Below are 16,713 nucleotides of genomic sequence, written 5' to 3' on the forward strand. Positions count from 1 at the left end.
CTGGTTGGGACTCACCCTGTTGCCTGGGCCTAAGAAAAGTCTGCATCCCAGTTTATTTCTCTTTCTTCCCAGTCACCCAGGGCACTGAGTGAATGCTTTACATGTTCTGTTTCATTCCATGCTCTCCCTAGTCCTGGAAGGCAGGCACAGTCATTTCCACTGACAAAAAAACCTGAGCCCCAAAAGTTAAAATACTCGCATGAGGTACTTAACTTACATTACAACTAATAAGAGTCTGGCCCCAGAGTCTGCATTATGTTTTTTGCTACCACAAGACATTGCCTTGCCTGGATGAAGTAGCAGTCACAAAATCTGTCCCATTGACCCAACTCTCCAGAGTGTTGTGAGAGTCATTTCACATGATCTGAAGTGTACTATAGAAGTGTCATATGCTGGACATTTTTGACCTGTTGTGTTGGTTTGTTAAGGAGGCAGTGATGGGTAGGGAGAGGTGATGATACTAGTAGCACAATGTTTATTTCCCCTGAAAGTTTTATTCAGGAGATTACCAACAAATTTTATTGTTCTTCTTTTAGTATCTTTTTGAAAATGGAAGGGTTGATGACATTTTCTCCGATCTTTATTATGTTCGATTCACGGAGTGGTTACATGAAGTTCTGAAAGATGTTCAGCCCCGAGTCACTCCACTTGGTAAGAGTCTTCCTAGTCCTTGGATGTCTTTCCCACTTGGTGTTAAAAAAGGTCAGCTGCTTGTGTGCCTGGCTATGATACAGCGTGTGGGTGAGGGTGCTATAAATCCTAGGTACCAGCATCAACTTCTGTGCTGCTTGGCCTGATATGGAAGGGACACTGCACACTTGACAGAGAACCTGGCTGGTCCCAGTGTGGCAAGGACACGGGGGCATGCAGGGAGTTTGGGTACTTTTTTTTTTTTTTTTTTTTGGTTTGGTTTGGTTTAATTAAAATGTATTGATTAAAATTAGAATCATTGCATTAAGAATTATGAACTGTTTCATCTGTAGGTTACTTATGTTATATATAGGAGTTTTTTTCCATGTGTTTGGATATATATATATATATTCTCCATATATCGAACATAATTTTTGTTTTACCCACATAACCACCTGAACAGCATGTGTTGGAAAGAACAGTTTTACAATAGAATGTCTGAGGTGTTTGTGTTTTGTTTTTAATAAACTTTTATCTTTTTAGAGCAAGTTTAGGTTTACAGAAAAAAATGAGCAGGACATACAGAGAATTCCCATATACTCCCTCACACACTGTTTCTTCTATTATTTAGTATCTTGTATTGATGTGGTGTATTTGTTATAATTGATGAGCCAATATTGATATTAGTAACTAAAGTCTATAGCTTTAGTTCACTTTAGGGTTCACTCTTCCTGTTCTACATTCTCTGGGTTTGGAAAAATGTATAATGACATGTATCTATAATTACAATATGATACATAAGTTTCAGGGCTCTAAAATCCTCTGTGTTCCACCTGTTTATCCCCCTCCCCCCCACATCCCTGGCAATCACTGATCTTTTCACTGTTCCATAGTATTGCCTTTTCCAGAATATCATATAGTTGGAATAATTCAGTATGTTGCTCTCAGATTGGTTTCTTTCACTTAGCAATATGCATTTAATGTTCCTGTGTGTCTTTTCGTGACTTGATAGCTCATTTCTTTTTATTGCTGAATAATAATCCATTGTATGGATGTACTGCACAATTTGTTTATCCATTCACCTATTGAAGGACATCTTCGTTACTTCCAAGTTTTGGCAATTATGAATAAAGCTGCTGTCAACATTGCGTGCAGGTTTCTGGTGAAAGTATAGACAAATCACTGGAATAGAATAGAGAGCCCAGAAGTAGAGTCACACAAATAGAACCAGCTCATCTTTGACAAAGGAGCAAAGGCAGTTCAGTGGAGAAAGAATAGTCTTGTCAACAAATGGTGCTGGAACAACGGGACACCCACATACAAAAAAATGAATCTGAATGCAGACCTTATGCCATTCACAGAATCAGCTCAAAATGGGTCATAGACCTAAATGTAAAAAGCGAAACTATAAAACTTCTAGAAGATAACATAGGAGAAAATCTAGGTGACCTTGGGTTTGGTAGTAACTTTTTGGATATAACAACAAAAGCACAATCCATGAAAGAAAATAATTGATAAGTTGGACTTCATTAAAATTAGAAACTCATGACCTATGAAAGACAGTTTTAGGAGAATGAAAAGACAAACCACAAACTGGAAAAAAAATCTTTTGCAAAACACATACCTGATAAAGGGTTGGTATCCAGAATATACAAAGAACTCTTAACACTCAACAACAACAACAGCAAAACCTGATCCAAAAAATGGGCAAAAGATCCGAACAGATTCCCCACCAAAGAAGATATACAAGTGGCAGATAAGTATATGAAAAGATGTTTATCATTAGATGTCATCAAGAAATGGCAAACTAAAACAAGATACCACTATATACCTATCAGAATGGCTAAAATCACAAATAATGGCAGCCCCAAATGCTGGATAGGGAGTACAAGAACGCTCATTCTTTGCTGGTGGGAATCCAAAGTAGTATAATCCCTTTATAAGACAGTTTGACATTTTCTTTAAAAAGTAAACATTTTCTTACCTTATGATCCAGCAGTTGTGCTCCTTGGTTTTTACCCAGATGAGTTGAAAACTTAAATCCACACACAAATATCCGAGTTTTAATCCTGGCTTTGCCATTTATTAGAATGTATGCTGCTTAAACTTTTTTCCCCCCATCAAACTAACTGGAATTAAAATAACTTTTTTTTTTTAAATTGAGATATAATTGACATATAACATACTGTTTTAGGTATACAACATAATGATTTGATATGTGTATATCTTGTATAATTATCTAGTTTAGTTAACATTCATCACCACAGAGTTACGTGCTTAACCTTTAAGAAAAAATTATTGGTTAAATACTTTTTGAGTGCCTGCTCTGTGCCAGGCAGTATTCCAGGTATAGATAATAAAATATTGTAGTGAACAGAATGGAGCTTGTAGTCTAACAGGAGGAGACAATGTGTAAGTAACCAGTTTATGATTAAGTGTCTTAAAGAACAAAGCATAGGGGAATGGAGAGTGTTAAGGGCATTAGGAGGGAGGCCTTTCTGAGGGGCTGTCATTAGAACAGAAAACAAGTAAGTGGATCACTATGTGATTTGCAAATTTTCAAGCCACATGTGGCTATGCAGAGTTTGCTTTTTAAAAATTGTATTATGGAAATTTCAAGCACATGTAAAAATTAGAATAGATAAATGACATTCCCATCTACCCACTGTCCATGGCAAATCTTGTGTCATGTGTACACCTGTTTTTCCCCTCCTGTATTATTTTGAAGTAACTCCTACGCACTTTATTATTCATAAATATTTTAGTATGCCTGACATACCATGATGCCATCATTATACTTGGGGGGAAAAAAGATAATTCCATAATGTCATCAAAGTCTACTCTACCCTTTGTTCAGATTTCTAAGTGTCTCATAAATGTCATGATCTTGTTCATTTGAGTCAAGGTGCAGATAAGGTCCCCACATTGAAATTGCTGGTATGTCTTAGTATTTAGCTTTACTCTTTAATTTTCTCCTTGATTCTGTTTTCTTGCAATTTTGTATGGAAGAAGCTAGCCATTGATTGAGAAAGAGAGTGTGTGGGAGCGCTTGGGGAGGGAGGGACTGAGAGAGAGAGAGAATCTCAAGCAGGCTCCATGCCCAGTGTGGAGCCCAATGTGGAGCTTGATCCCACGACCCTGAGATCATGACTCAACTGACTGAGCCACCCAGGCACCCTGAAACTGGCCTTTTAAATTGTCAGTCTGATTACGTCCGCATATTGTAGTTTATTATAGTTTTCTGTTCCCTCGTATTTACAGTTAATTGGTAGTTCCATATAAAGACTTCATTGATCAGGTTTTGATTTTTGTGTTTTCTTTTTGGCAAGGTTATGTCATAGATGGGTTATATACGTCCAACTGATACCCATAATGTCTGGATCCATTCATTCTTTAGGAATTGCAAATGGTGGTATTCTGATGTTATTTCTTCTTCATTATTAGCTGAAGTACAAAGCAAAACTTTCCCTTGATCGCTCTTTGAATACGTAGCAGTATAGTTAATGGATTTTATAGGAGAGGTGGGATAAGGGCTTATTTTTTTCTCTTTGTTTAGCAGTTTTTATGGTAATGAGTTGGTTCACCGGTTTCATCCAGTGATAACCAATTCACTTTTTTTTCTTTTTAAGGAATCATTGTGAACGAATTAATTTAAACATATTTAATTTGGTTCAGTCCATTGCAGTTATCTTTTTTGCTGTGCAAATTGTTCCATCTTTGGCCATTTGGAACCTCTTAAATTGGCTTTTAAGTTCTTTTGACGTGGCCCTACTTCCTTAATTTCTGATTTGCCAAATGTTCCAGGCTGATCTTGGACATTTTCTATTTTCTGTCTCAATGTGGAATTGGTCAGTTCTCCATGGAGACTGGTTCCTTTTAGTGGTAAATGGTATTTTAAGTAGCACAGTCTGGTTGCACAGGGGTGTTCATTGCTCCTGGGTTGGTCATTGTTCATAGGCCTTTCAGTGGGAAGAACTAAAAAAAGATAAAATAAGTCATGTTGATGCTTGCAGTTCAGATTGAGAACTATAAAGTTTTTATATGATGTCCTTATCTGCATCTCCCTTCTCCCATGCCAGGAGTCCTGGTTTTTAGACCCTAAACTTCACTTAAGTTTTGTTAAACAGTGGTTAAAGCTAGGGAAGCTCATATAAATGGCAGAGTGAAATAAACCCAAGAAAATAGCACCTCCCAAGATATGCCACTGGCCTTCCCCAAGGAGGGCTGTCTGTGCCACTCATCTGCTTCAGATATGTTTGAGGGCAGGGGAGCTTATCTCATTGCCTGTAGGCCACAGAATAGAAGAGTGGAGGCAGAGCTGCCTTGAAGAGATGGGCGTGCACTTAATGGAGTCAGAGAGCCAGCTTTGGCAGGAGCAGAGAAGAGGAATGTGTTGGGCAGAATATTTCTTTACCCGCTTCTATGAAGTGACATCCTTACTGCCTGCCTGGAGGATCCTGAAACTCCTGCAGGAGAATGCTTTCACCATGGCCTCAGTGCCTGGCACACAAACACTTGTACATTAACTGTTGAGGGAACACATGAAGGGGGCTTGATGATCAGCTCAAGTATCCTCTTCCTTTGGTGTAGACCTGGCTGCACAGGGCTTTTGAGCAAACACTGGCCTTTGCTCCTGCCCAGCTCTCAGTTCACTTATGAACCAGGGTCTTAAAGTAAAACCTTCCCTGTCGGGGAATCCTGTAATAGTTCTGAATATCATTCTCTCCTTTACCCAGAGAGGGGATGAGAATGCATTTGCTTTCTAGAGGTGGAAAACGTGAGAGGTTTAGCAAGGGCAGACAGGGGCACCCATACCAATTCTTTGGGCCCTTACACCTGAAAATATGATGCAAGCTCTGTATCCTCTTTCTAGAGAAGTATGCATACATGCAGAGTTTGATTTATAGTTGTGGGTGTTTCAGTGTTCTTTTGCCCCACTTTAACCTTGGATTAGAGGAAGAATTAACATCAGGTAAGAAAAATCAGGAACTTGTTAGAAATGTACATTATCAGGTCTCACCCCAGAAACTTGGGCTGGAACCCAGCCATTTGTGTTTTAACAAGCTTCCAGATGATTTCTGCCATTCCCTAGGGAGATTTTTCTGGTTAAACTTGTACTCTTTTGTGGTCCTTGTGCCTCCCAACTCCCATCCTGCACCTCTGAGGGCCCACCTGCCATCCTCTTGTTGTAGCAGTGCTCTATTCCTCCTAGGCTATGTCCTGCCCAGCCACGTGACTGAGGAGATGCTGTGGGAGTGCAAGCAGCTCGGGGCTCACTCCCCTTCCACCCTGCTGACCACCCTCATGTTCTTTAACACCAAGTAAGTGTTCTAGAAGCTCCATGCTTAGCCACTGCTGGCATCTGCCCAGTGAAGAGGGTGGAAACTATCCAGGTAGATACAGGAATTCCTTTGACATATATTGGAGAGCCTTTGGGCTACTGAAAGCCTTCAGCACCACTTGGCTACATTTGTGTGGTGACCATTGAGGCAGACAGCCTTGCCAGACCCCTGCCATCAATCTTGATGTGGTTCCTCCACTAGACAGTGTTTTTGGGTATGGGCCTGCCCAGATCCTGGGAGTGTGCGCAGCGGCTCCGAGGCACCAATGGCAGAGGGTAAGTCATACATAGTCTCCTCCTGGCACCCCTCCCTTTGCCTTGCTTTCACTTGTGGTACAGATACTTCCTGTTGAAGACAGTGGACCAGCACATGAAGCTGGCCTTCTCCAAGGTTTTGCGACAAACAAAGAAGAACCCCTCTAATCCTAAGGATAAAAGCACGAGTATTCGGTACCTGAAGGCTCTTGGGATACACCAGACTGGCCAGAAAGGTAGGGGCCGCAGAAACAGGTGCAACTTGTCCTGGCCTGCCCTTGTGCCTGGGGGGTTAGTGTTGAGTGTGAAGGTTGGGACTTGCTGGATAGGAATTCTCCATTCCCTTCTCCTCACCTAGAAACTTCAAACTCTTGTAGAAGCAGAGATTCCCCAGAAGTGATTGCTGCTTTTTTCCCTTCGTACTTTCCCTTCATGCCTCACACCCTTTCCCCTCCCAGTAAGTCTAGTTGGGATGGCTAGAAGCCTAAGGTTCTTAATCTGATCCTGAGCTAAGGCAGTCTCATGCCATGTTCCTGGTGGTGGGGGGTGTGTTTTATAGTTACAGATGACATGTATGCAGAACAGACGGAAAATCCAGAGAATCCACTGAGATGTCCCATCAAGCTCTACGATTTCTACCTCTTTAAATGGTGAGGAAGCTTTATGGTGGCTGGGTGACTGTATGTGTGCATGTGTGCACTGTACCTGTGTACGAGGCGTTCTTTAGTCCCAAACAGAGTAAAAACACATTTCCAAAAAGTGAAATATAGAAGCAACCTGACCGGTTTCCCTAAAACATGTGAAATGACTAGCATTGTGATTTTTATATGGTCTCCTGTCTTGGAGAGGGGAATGAAAGTAGATGGAGGCGAGTATAAAAAGGCAGCCTCCATCATGTAGCATAGTCTTGCATCTTCCTGGCCTTGACCTTTGTCACTAGCAACATCAATCTAGGGGGGATTTCTTTCCTTGGCTTTTACTCTCTTGCCCTTGCAGTTGGGCATGTCATCTTTACAGCAATGCCAGAATCATCTTTCTATGTTATAGGTCTTATGTTACTTAGATTAAAACCTTCAGTGGTTTCCATTTATTGTATAGAGAAAAGAATAATCTTAATCTTGCCGACAAGGCGTTACGTATACTCCCCTTGGTAATCTCATGTCCTTGTAGCTCTTCTCTCTCTAGCCATACTGGCTCCTCTCCACTCCAGAGCGTCATGCTCTCCCTACCTCCAGGCCTCAGCTTAGAAATTTTCCCTGTTGGACAAGCCTCCCCTCATCGCCCCCATATTTGGCTAGTTGGCTCCTATCCATCCCTCTTCTCAAAACGGCTTTATCAGAAGCATTTCCAGATTCCCTGCCTGTTCTTTTGGGCTGTTTCCTCTGTAGCACTTACCACTGATTTGTTATTTTTGTGTGTATTTATGTTACTGTTTAATTGTTGACTGTCTCTTATCCGTTAGCTGCATAGGGTGTGGAGTCTTGGATCCTGCTCATTTCTTGAACACAAGCCCCTAGTGCAAGCCTGGCACACAGTAGCCCTTTGATAAATCTTGAGGGGATGGGCAAATATAACTGTTAGAAGGTGGCATGTGCTAAGTGTACAGCACAACGTTGAGGGGGGTGGAGGGTGAGCCCAGGTAAGGGTCCCAGCATCACAACCAAGCTAGGAAGGCAGAGTCCCTTATGTAAAATTTAGGAATTCAGTGGTTTGGGTAGAGGAAACAACATGAGCAAAATACTTGGAGAGGGAGGACCTCGTAGGCAGTGAAATTGGTTCCAAGTGGGATATGGTGGGACTCAAGTAGATGAACCCTGGCATCCCGAGGCAGGTGGTTAGAGGAGTCACAGCTGGCAGCCATGTGAGGGAGGAGCGGAAGGAAGGCAGCCTATTTCTGGCATTGGCAGTAGCCCCAAAGGAGGCCCTAGAGGTAATGTGTGTTGACTGCATGGAATTCAGTAGCTATGCCATCATACCTTCAAGAGCTGCTGTCTTCCCACCTTTTGCATATAGCATCTGTCTGGAGGATTCCAGGGTGGGAGGGTTGAGAATGTTGTGATTTTACCCAGCTCTTACTGATATATTTTTCAGCCCCCAGAGTGTGAAAGGCCGGAATGACACATTTTATCTGACGCCTGAGCCAGTGGTGGCCCCCAATAGCCCAATCTGGTACTCGGTCCAGCCTATCAGCAGAGAGCAAATGGGACAGATGCTGACTCGGATCCTGGTGATACGAGAAATTCAGGAGGCCATTGCAGTGGCCAACGCAAGCACCATGCACTGAGATCCCTAAGCCATGGTGCAAGGGAGATGATCCAGGAAAAAAAAAAAAGGACAGACTTTCACACTAAAGAAGAGGCCTCCATTTTTTCTTTTCTTTTTTTTTTTTTTTTTTTTATTGGTGTAGTTTATGAAGCCTTTCAGACTGCTTCTGTTTAAAATGTAAAAGGAAACTTTGCCTCCTGTGCGTCACCGTAATTCTGCTGCAGCAGATTCCTCAGCCCAGGGGGGCTCTGGGTTTCCTGAAAGCCAGATGTCCTAGAAAGTTGCTGGCTGGCTTTTCTTTTTTGTCTGGAGCCTGGGGAAAGGGCTCGGACTGTTAGGAGAAATGTGGCCCCTTCCCTTACTCCAGAAAGATGGAATTAGTGACGGACCCTCCAGGGAATCTCCCCAGCTGGCTTCCACTCTGGCAGACGTCGCTGACCACAGGGGAGCCATGGTCTTTACTTTCTTCATGCGCAGACATAAACTTAGCATCTTAATGGAAGGAAAATGAGGGGAACTTCAATTATGATTTATTAAAGACAATTTCTATTACACCCTCCTTTATGACAAGTGACATTTTAGATGTTAAAGTAAAAACTTTACCATGCCTCTTTTTTTTTTTTTTTTTTTTGGCCTAACATTGAGGCCTTAAACCTGAGGCTCCTGTGCCTGATGGAATTCTTGTAACATACACTTGTGTATCATATAAAGATACCACTCTGTTTCTCTTATGTATTCTTAATCTAGTTGTTTATTAAGAATGACAAGCACGTCTTTTCAACATGCTAGTGAACATCGCCTCTTTATTTGGGAGGAGCCTTGCGGGCGAGTGGAAGCAAAGCCTTGCCTGCTAGTTGAACGGGTCACGGTTCTGTGGGAGGGGGCAGCCTCGGGAACACCTAAACTTTGTGGCTCCACGGCTAGGGCGTTCTCCGCGCATGCGCTTCCTCGATAGCCCCGCCCGGGAGGCGCACGGGTTCCGCCTACTCGCGCTGCGTCCTGACGTCAGTGACGCGCAGGGCGCAATGACGATATCGGCGGGTTTATATTGGCGCGGCCCAGAAGGCTGAGGCCTCTGCGGCGCGGTCTTCGGACACACGCGGCTTTGCCCGGCGCTGGCCATGGCCGACTATCTGATTAGCGGGGGCACGTCCTATGTGCCAGACGACGGGCTCACGGCACAGCAGCTGTTCAACTGCGGGGATGGCCTCACCTACAAGTGCGGGCCTAGCTGGCTCACCTGGGCGAGGAGAGGGGCGGCGCGGTGGACTGGGAGGCCGGGCGGGGTTTTCCGCTGAGCCCGCTTCGACTCGGGCATGGGAGACAGGTTCTGGAGAATCCCCCACCCATCTCTGGGACTCGGTTTGATAGATCTAAAGTGGGGAGGGATGGAGGAGGCATCTTGGCAGTGCTTGAGATTTCAGTCTAGAATCTCCGTTCTCTCAGCACATGGAGTTGTCAGGGTGCCAGGGTCGCTGGTGACAGCTAGGTGGCAGAAAAGGTCCCGTCTCCATCTCCACTTTGTGATTTGTCTGTCCTGCTTGTGACAAGGGCTAGGTCAGTGCCCTCTAGGCCCAAATGCCTTATGACATGATCTCTGGGGATGGAATCTCGGGCCGCCCTAAGCCTGAGCCTTACTCCCAATTCGCTCCCCTCCCCCGTAGTGACTTTCTCATTCTCCCTGGGTACATCGACTTCACTGCAGACCAGGTGGTGAGTATGGCCAGAAATTGGGTCCTGAGCATCAAGGTTGGGTAAGGTACTTGTCTTCCCTGGTCTCTTGGCTACCACAGCAGATTGGGCTTGGGGGTGGATTCTGTGGAATAGTCTGATTGGCATGCAGGTTATACAGGGCACCTGTTTTATGGGGGAACTGGCACCACCCTGAGGCTTTTATGAGGTGCTTTCCCACATGAGCTGGCCGTATTTCCTCAGGACCTGACTTCTGCTCTAACCAAAAAGATCACTCTGAAGACCCCACTGGTTTCCTCACCTATGGACACAGTCACAGAGGCTGGCATGGCCATAGCAATGGCGGTGAGCATCATGGGGTGTAAGGACAAAAGGAGGGGCCTCACTCACACTCTTCCCCAAAGACATACATAGTCATGCTGCTCTTTGTCACTTTTTTGCTATCTTCTGTTTATCATGCAGCTTACAGGTGGTATTGGCTTCATCCACCACAACTGTACACCTGAGTTCCAAGCCAACGAAGTTCGGAAAGTGAAGGTCAGAAGGGCAAGGATCGTGGTCAAGAGCTCCTGGGAATTGCACTGAGGTGGAGTGGGGTGGAAGTGGGGGATTTGTTCTCCTAATTTAGGATCCTTTTTTTCACCTCTTTGGGGCTCAGTTCCTGAGAAGAGCCTGGGACCCTGTGTCCTAAGGCAAGGGAAGAGGACCAGGTGGATAGTACCGACAGCCCACCCATGTTTACTATCCCTGGGTTCGAATTGTGATTTGGTCCTGTGGTACTGCCAGAGGGGGAGCTGGCATAGACCCCAGGCTTCAGACCGGTAAAGATGGTCCAGAAATGTTCTTTCTCACCATCCCTTCCAGAAATACGAACAGGGATTCATTACAGACCCTGTGGTCCTCAGCCCGAAGGATCGAGTGCGGGATGTGTTTGAAGCCAAAGCCCGGCATGGATTCTGTGGTATCCCAATCACCGACACGGGCCGGATGGGGAGCCGCTTGGTGGGCATCATTTCCTCAAGGGACATAGATTTTCTCAAGGAGGAGGAGCATGACCGGTTTTTGGAAGAGGTGGGTTCTACTGACAAAGGAAAACCAAGCTCTGGCGGCCAAGGCTTAAGATGAGGTTTCTGTTGCCTGAATGGCATCTCTGGGGGCCTCTGCTGTCCAGAAAAGATGAATGCCCAGCCAAGTCTCTGACCCTTTCATGGGGTTCCTGCATCCCTTCCCCACCAGAAGCTCTCATTCTGCCCAAGTGTTTGCCAGCATGCATGCTGGGTTGCCACTCCCAAGGCGGGGGCAGTGCTCAAGGACCAACATCAGCCTCCTCTTTTCTCTAGTCACCGCTCTGGCGTGGCCCTTCTTTCTTTACTATGTAACTGCATGTTCTCTGCACCACTTTGTCCTTTTACTCCATTTTCACCCATGCCACTGTATTGCTGCACTGGCTGTTGGCTTCACTTGAGGAGGGTGGTTTGGGTGCAGGTGTGTGATCGTGGTGGTCTGTGGAACCTCACCCGAGTTAGGGCAGGGTGCGTTGGGAGGTCTGGTCTCTGGGCCCATCTGACAGCTCCCCTCACTGCTAGATCATGACGAAGAGGGAAGACTTGGTGGTAGCCCCTGCAGGCATCACACTGAAGGAAGCAAATGAAATTCTGCAGCGCAGCAAGAAGGGTGAGTTCTAGAGGCGGAAGGGTTCTGGAACCAAAGACCAGGGTTCTGATCTATATACCTTCCCTACCCCAGGAAAGTTACCCATTGTAAATGAAGATGATGAGCTGGTAGCCATCATTGCCCGGACAGACCTGAAGAAGAATCGGGATTACCCCCTGGCCTCCAAAGATGCCAAGAAGCAGCTGCTATGTGGAGCAGCCATTGGCACTCATGAAGATGACAAGTATCGGCTGGATTTGCTAGCCCAGGCTGGTGTGGATGTAGTGGTTTTGGTGAGCTCTTGCACGGGCAGGGTGGGGCAGTAGGGACAGCTGTCATACCAGGCTCACTGCGACTTTCTCCCGGTCCCAGGACTCTTCCCAAGGAAACTCCATCTTCCAGATCGACATGATCAAGTACATCAAGGAGAAATACCCCTCTCTCCAAGTTATCGGAGGCAATGGTGAGGCAAGACTGGGCACCAGAGCACGTGGGGCGAGAGTCAGGGGAGCTAGGCTCCCACTCAGACTTTCACACAAGCCTTTCCCTGTTCTTCACCGTAGTGGTCACGGCTGCTCAGGCCAAGAACCTCATTGATGCTGGTGTAGATGCCCTGCGCGTGGGCATGGGCAGTGGCTCCATCTGCATCACCCAGGAAGGTAGGAAATGCTTCAGCGGGGCCCTCAGAGACCCTGGCTTCAGCAGGGCCTTCAGCCCCATAGGGCCCAGAACCAAGCGCCCTTGTGGGAACCATACTGAGTCCTCCAATAGGGGCAGTCCCAGGGCCAAACAGGCCCTTTGGATGGGTGACATGCTGGAAGACGAGCTCGTCATTCCTCACCTGCCACTCCCTCCCTGCCTAGCCTGGCCTCCTTGCTCCTGCTCTGCACCCTCTCTAAACTCTGGTCTGTTTGTTTTATTTAGTGGCTCCCAAGATCCCTCCAGACATAAAGTCCCACAGCCCTAAATGCCCTTCTACTGTCAAGGGCTGCTATAGTAAGTCCAGCCCGGCCCACTGGCCCGGCCCAGCTGCCCACTGCCCGGCTGCTTGGTTGACTGTAGCTGTAGCCTCCCGGGGTTTGTGGTGCTGATGGGTGGGCAGGGCAAACTGAATGACAGACCATGGTTTTGGGGGCTGCTGGAGAACACAGCTCCTTTCTCTTCCTGGGGTGCTTGTAGGGCAGGACCTCCTTCCCAGGTAGGCCCTAGTCGGCCCACATTTCCTACAGTAGGCACAGCTCAAGGATCAACAAGCCCACTCTTCCTTCCACATGACCACTCCCCTGATCTTGCCCAAGCTGCCAAGGACGCTGGAGGATGGGGTGGGCCTCTGGGTACTAACTGCACGGTGACCCGCTCCCCCCACTTGATACCAGTTGGGTGGGGCTTTTCCCGGCTGCTGACTGCATGTGCCTGAGGCTGCCCTGGGCCATCCACACATGCACGCGCACATGCAGGGTTGAGTGGAGGCCATCACGACTGTTTGAACTGTTGAAGGCAGATGGGGCCGCAGCCATTCCAGACATGACTCCTTCTCAGCCAGGCTGCAGTCCTGGTGCAGGTGTAGTGGAGAGCTCCTGGGTGCTGAGTTACGGCCTCAGGGTCCCTTGCCTGTCCCCACTAATTCCACCCACCCATCTGTTCCTCCGTTTCTCAATAGTGTTGGCCTGCGGGCGGCCCCAAGCAACAGCAGTGTACAAGGTGTCAGAGTATGCACGGCGCTTTGGTGTTCCTGTTATTGCTGACGGAGGAATCCAAAATGTGGGCCATATCGCCAAAGCCTTGGCCCTTGGGGCCTCCACAGGTGAGGCCCAACACCCAGGGAGTCTGGTGGGATTCCTTCCTCAGTGCCACTCAGAGTCTGTTCCCATCACTCCCATTTGTCCATAGTCATGATGGGCTCCCTCCTGGCTGCTACCACTGAGGCCCCCGGCGAGTACTTCTTCTCTGATGGGATCCGGCTAAAGAAATACCGTGGTATGGGTTCTCTTGATGCCATGGACAAGCATCTCAGCAGCCAGAACCGTTATTTCAGGTGAGACAGGAAGGTCAGTTATCCTATATTGACAGCCTTGTACTGCTAGCCTGCCTCATCCATGCTTTGACCTTGATGAGGTCATCCTGACTCTCCCTACAGTGAAGCTGATAAAATCAAGGTGGCCCAGGGGGTATCTGGGGCTGTGCAGGACAAAGGGTCCATCCACAAATTTGTCCCCTACCTGATCGCTGGTATCCAGCACTCCTGCCAGGACATTGGTGCCAAGAGTTTGACCCAAGTCCGGTAAGCCTGGGGAGCTGGGACATGGGTGGAGGAGCTCCTTCGGGCCAGGTACCCACCACTGACATTTGCCCCTCTTCAGAGCCATGATGTATTCTGGAGAACTCAAGTTTGAGAAGAGAACATCCTCAGCTCAGGTGGAAGGTGGTGTTCACAGCCTCCATTCGTAAGTGACCAACCCTATTGTACCCATCTACCCTTGGGGCAGGTTTCTGCCATGCCTCCTTCCTCCTGCCCCCACCTCAAAGCTGGTTCTTCTGCTTACAGGTATGAGAAGAGGCTTTTCTGAAAAGGGATACAGCATACCCCCTCAGTTTTTCAATAAAAGTTTGAAAAAAAACCAAAACAAGTGATGCTTTATCTTTGAGGTCAACAGGCAGGTGTGGCGGCCACTACCACAGATGCACACTAACACGACACTCACTGGTAGGGAAAGCCTCAGACCACGAGATCGGGATAGTCCTTGGATCTAGAAGGAGGTACTAATTCTAAATTCATAAGTCCCTCCTGAGGCAGGTCACAAGGTAGGTCTGGCCCGCTCTGCTCACAAGGGTTCGGTCTCACATTGTGGCTGCTTAGGACAGGTCATGGAATAGTCCTTGGGGGCTTTGGACTGGCACCCACAGGGCCTCCTGCTTGGCCACACGGGACCAGGTTGAGACCCACATATATATTCTCTAACTTGAATCTCCAGAGGCCCTTGTGGAGAAAGCACTGAGGGCCCCTCAACTCTGCATGAGCCAGTGCACAGATCCGCACTGTGGAACAGGTGCCTAGACTGCATCCGGCCTCTAAGAAGTAGTCTAAGTAAAAAGGGGAGTGCCCTGGTTTCTTCACAACTTCCCCCGCCCCCCCGAGAGCCCAGTGAGCCAGCAGCTCCTCCTGGCCAGCAACATACCTAGTACAAAATGGGAAAAGTGGATTAAATTATTAATTTGTTGGCAAGAAAGACAAGTGTTACAGTGCCAAAGGGGAAGGGCTAATGAAAGCATTTTGCACAAAGTGCCAGGACCCTCCTGGACAGGTTAGGTCAGTTCCTGTTGGCTCATTCTGCTGCCTGTGCTAAAGATGTGAGCACCGTCCCTCCGGACGGAGGGATAAGAGCAGCTCCTGTTACTCGGCCTTCATGACACAGGAAGTTGAAAGTGGCACAGGCATTGGGCTGCAAAGAGAAAGCCTGCATCAGCTTGGCAGGGGTAGGCCCGGCCCTGCTCCGCGCTCCGAGGGGCAGGACTCACCGTGTCCTGCACTTCCGCCGCGATGCCCCGCCGCCTCAGCGCTTGCAGCACCTGGGGCTGCAGCCGTTGAGTCCGGTCTCCCGTGCCCACCACAACGATCTCTGGGGAAAGATGGCCAGGGCTGGGCTACGGCAGGTCTGTGGGGAGGCTGGGGCGGGGAAGCACCTCAGCCCTCCCCTTCTCCAGTACCTATTCGGGGCTCCAGCAACCAGAAGAGAGAGAAGCTTTCCTCGGTGATGTCCAGGTGAGTTCCTACCTGTGTTGGGAGGAGGCAGGTTAAACAAGTTCGCGCAGTTTCCCCCACAGAACCCTTACCTGCGCCACAAAGGGGCAACGGAAAAGCCCAAGCTGGCCAGGGACAGAATCGGGGGGCAGGCCTGGGACTCGGGCCCTCCGCGGCCTCGCTGCTCACGTTCCACTGCACCACCGAGTGCGGGAGCAGCGCGCAGGGCCCAAGCACGCGATTTCCGTTGACCATGAAGCCGCGGCTACTGTAGCTGTCGATATACATGGACTGCGGGGACTCGCGCTGCAGCAGAGAGATGCGCGTCCGCTGGTACAGCTCGTCGTCCGCCGGCGTGAGCCGATGCCCTCGCCGTGGGGCCCTGCGGAGGGGGTGTGCTCAGGGTCTAGGGGCCAGGACGAGCCGGGCCGGGATCGTGGGGCGGGGGGAAGCTCGTCCTGGGCTCACCTCAGCAGCTCGGCGGGGGACCAGCGTGGCGCGGCTGGCGCTCGGCACAGGCCGCGAAGCACGAACGCGACGACCATGGCGGAGCGGCGTGCAGGGAGGCCGGCGCTGGGTCAGCGCGGTCGTGGCGGAGCCCACCGCAGCGCGCCGACAGCGCCCCCTGTGTCCCGGAGGGCACCGCGCGGGTCGGCTGCCCCAGCGCGGGATTTTGAAGGAGCCGGCCGGTGCCAATTGTCCCAGGAGGGCCCGTCCCCCAGCGCGGCTCCGGTGTCTGCACCTGCCGCCCGCCCCGCCCCAGGCCCCCGTAGACCGTCCTGGGGGAGACAGACACCTGGTGGCGTGGCCGGCCTCAGAGCGCCGCCTGGGCCCCCGCCGCAGCCTCGTCCCCGGCTCTCGGCCATTACGCAGGGCTCCCGGGGCCTGGGGCGGGGCGGCCGCGCACCTGGTCGAGTCCCGCACACCTGGCCAGGGCGTGGGGCCAGCCTTCAAGCCCCTAATCCCAGGCTTTGGAGCGTCGGGTTCTCAGGGCGGGGCGGACGGCTCAGGTTTCCCTCGCTCTCCCGCGAATCACGCCCCTCCCCAACCGTCACCCGCGCGACCGTTGGCGTCGCCGCCGCGCGTCTACCGGGGCGTGGCTGCGCGTGGATTGGCTTCTCGGGAGCGCGAGGGGGCG

The 16,713-nt window shown here is 49.1% G+C and overlaps 3 protein-coding genes across 6 annotated transcripts in view; 2 read left to right on the forward strand and 1 right to left on the reverse strand.

Moving 5' to 3' along the window:
• Positions 1-9,272, forward strand: part of QRICH1 (glutamine rich 1) — a 48,548-nt gene extending 39,276 nt beyond the window's left edge. For all 3 annotated transcript variants that reach the window (XM_045778768.2, XM_045778769.2, XM_045778766.2), the window contains 5 exons: positions 537-651; positions 5,843-5,951; positions 6,311-6,462; positions 6,786-6,876; positions 8,318-9,272. In XM_045778768.2, coding sequence (XP_045634724.1) covers positions 537-651; positions 5,843-5,951; positions 6,311-6,462; positions 6,786-6,876; positions 8,318-8,510 — 660 coding nt within the window. In that variant the 3' untranslated portion in view covers positions 8,511-9,272. The remainder of the gene's footprint in view (positions 1-536; positions 652-5,842; positions 5,952-6,310; positions 6,463-6,785; positions 6,877-8,317) is intronic.
• Positions 9,273-9,538: 266 nt separating this feature from the next.
• Positions 9,539-14,463, forward strand: IMPDH2 (inosine monophosphate dehydrogenase 2). Of its 2 annotated transcripts, XM_045778777.2 has the most exons (15): positions 9,539-9,710; positions 10,156-10,204; positions 10,427-10,528; positions 10,646-10,720; positions 11,048-11,254; positions 11,770-11,857; positions 11,930-12,129; positions 12,209-12,299; positions 12,400-12,495; positions 12,761-12,832; positions 13,497-13,640; positions 13,727-13,871; positions 13,974-14,117; positions 14,197-14,280; positions 14,382-14,463. In XM_045778777.2, the coding sequence occupies exons 1-15, from the start codon at positions 9,613-9,615 to the stop codon at positions 14,401-14,403; spliced, it is 1,617 nt and encodes a 538-aa protein (XP_045634733.1). In that variant the 5' UTR covers positions 9,539-9,612; the 3' UTR covers positions 14,404-14,463. The 2 variants fall into 2 exon arrangements, with proteins under 2 accessions (XP_045634733.1, XP_045634734.1); XM_045778778.2 differs by lacking the exon at positions 12,761-12,832.
• NDUFAF3 (NADH:ubiquinone oxidoreductase complex assembly factor 3) lies at positions 13,971-16,635 on the reverse strand. Its single transcript, XM_045778780.2, has 5 exons — positions 16,044-16,635; positions 15,765-15,957; positions 15,542-15,608; positions 15,353-15,453; positions 13,971-15,276 (listed from the first exon to the last, which is right to left on the reverse strand). The coding sequence occupies exons 1-5, from the start codon at positions 16,118-16,120 to the stop codon at positions 15,160-15,162; spliced, it is 555 nt and encodes a 184-aa protein (XP_045634736.1). The 5' UTR covers positions 16,121-16,635; the 3' UTR covers positions 13,971-15,159.
• Between the last annotated feature and the right edge of the window lie 78 nt (positions 16,636-16,713).

Source organism: Ursus americanus, chromosome 14, assembly GCF_024610735.1.
Source record: "Ursus americanus isolate L20-20 chromosome 14, mUrsAme1.1.p, whole genome shotgun sequence".
In the NCBI taxonomy this organism is placed as follows: Eukaryota; Metazoa; Chordata; class Mammalia; order Carnivora; family Ursidae; genus Ursus; species Ursus americanus.

Excerpts from the sequence above, each read along its gene's own strand:
- IMPDH2 (XM_045778777.2), top strand. The coding sequence starts at position 9,613 with ATGGCCGACTATCTGATTAGCGGGGGCACGTCCTATGTGCCAGACGAC. Across the intron at positions 9,711-10,155 it reads GGGGATGGCCTCACCTACAA|TGACTTTCTCATTCTCCCTG; the intron begins GTGCGGGCCTAG and ends CCTCCCCCGTAG. Across the intron at positions 10,205-10,426 it reads ACTTCACTGCAGACCAGGTG|GACCTGACTTCTGCTCTAAC; the intron begins GTGAGTATGGCC and ends GTATTTCCTCAG.
- NDUFAF3 (XM_045778780.2), bottom strand. The coding sequence starts at position 16,120 with ATGGTCGTCGCGTTCGTGCTTCGCGGCCTGTGCCGAGCGCCAGCCGCG. Across the intron at positions 15,454-15,541 it reads GTTGCTGGAGCCCCGAATAG|AGATCGTTGTGGTGGGCACG; the intron begins GTACTGGAGAAG and ends ATCTTTCCCCAG. Across the intron at positions 15,277-15,352 it reads CGGCGGAAGTGCAGGACACG|CCCAATGCCTGTGCCACTTT; the intron begins GTGAGTCCTGCC and ends TTCTCTTTGCAG.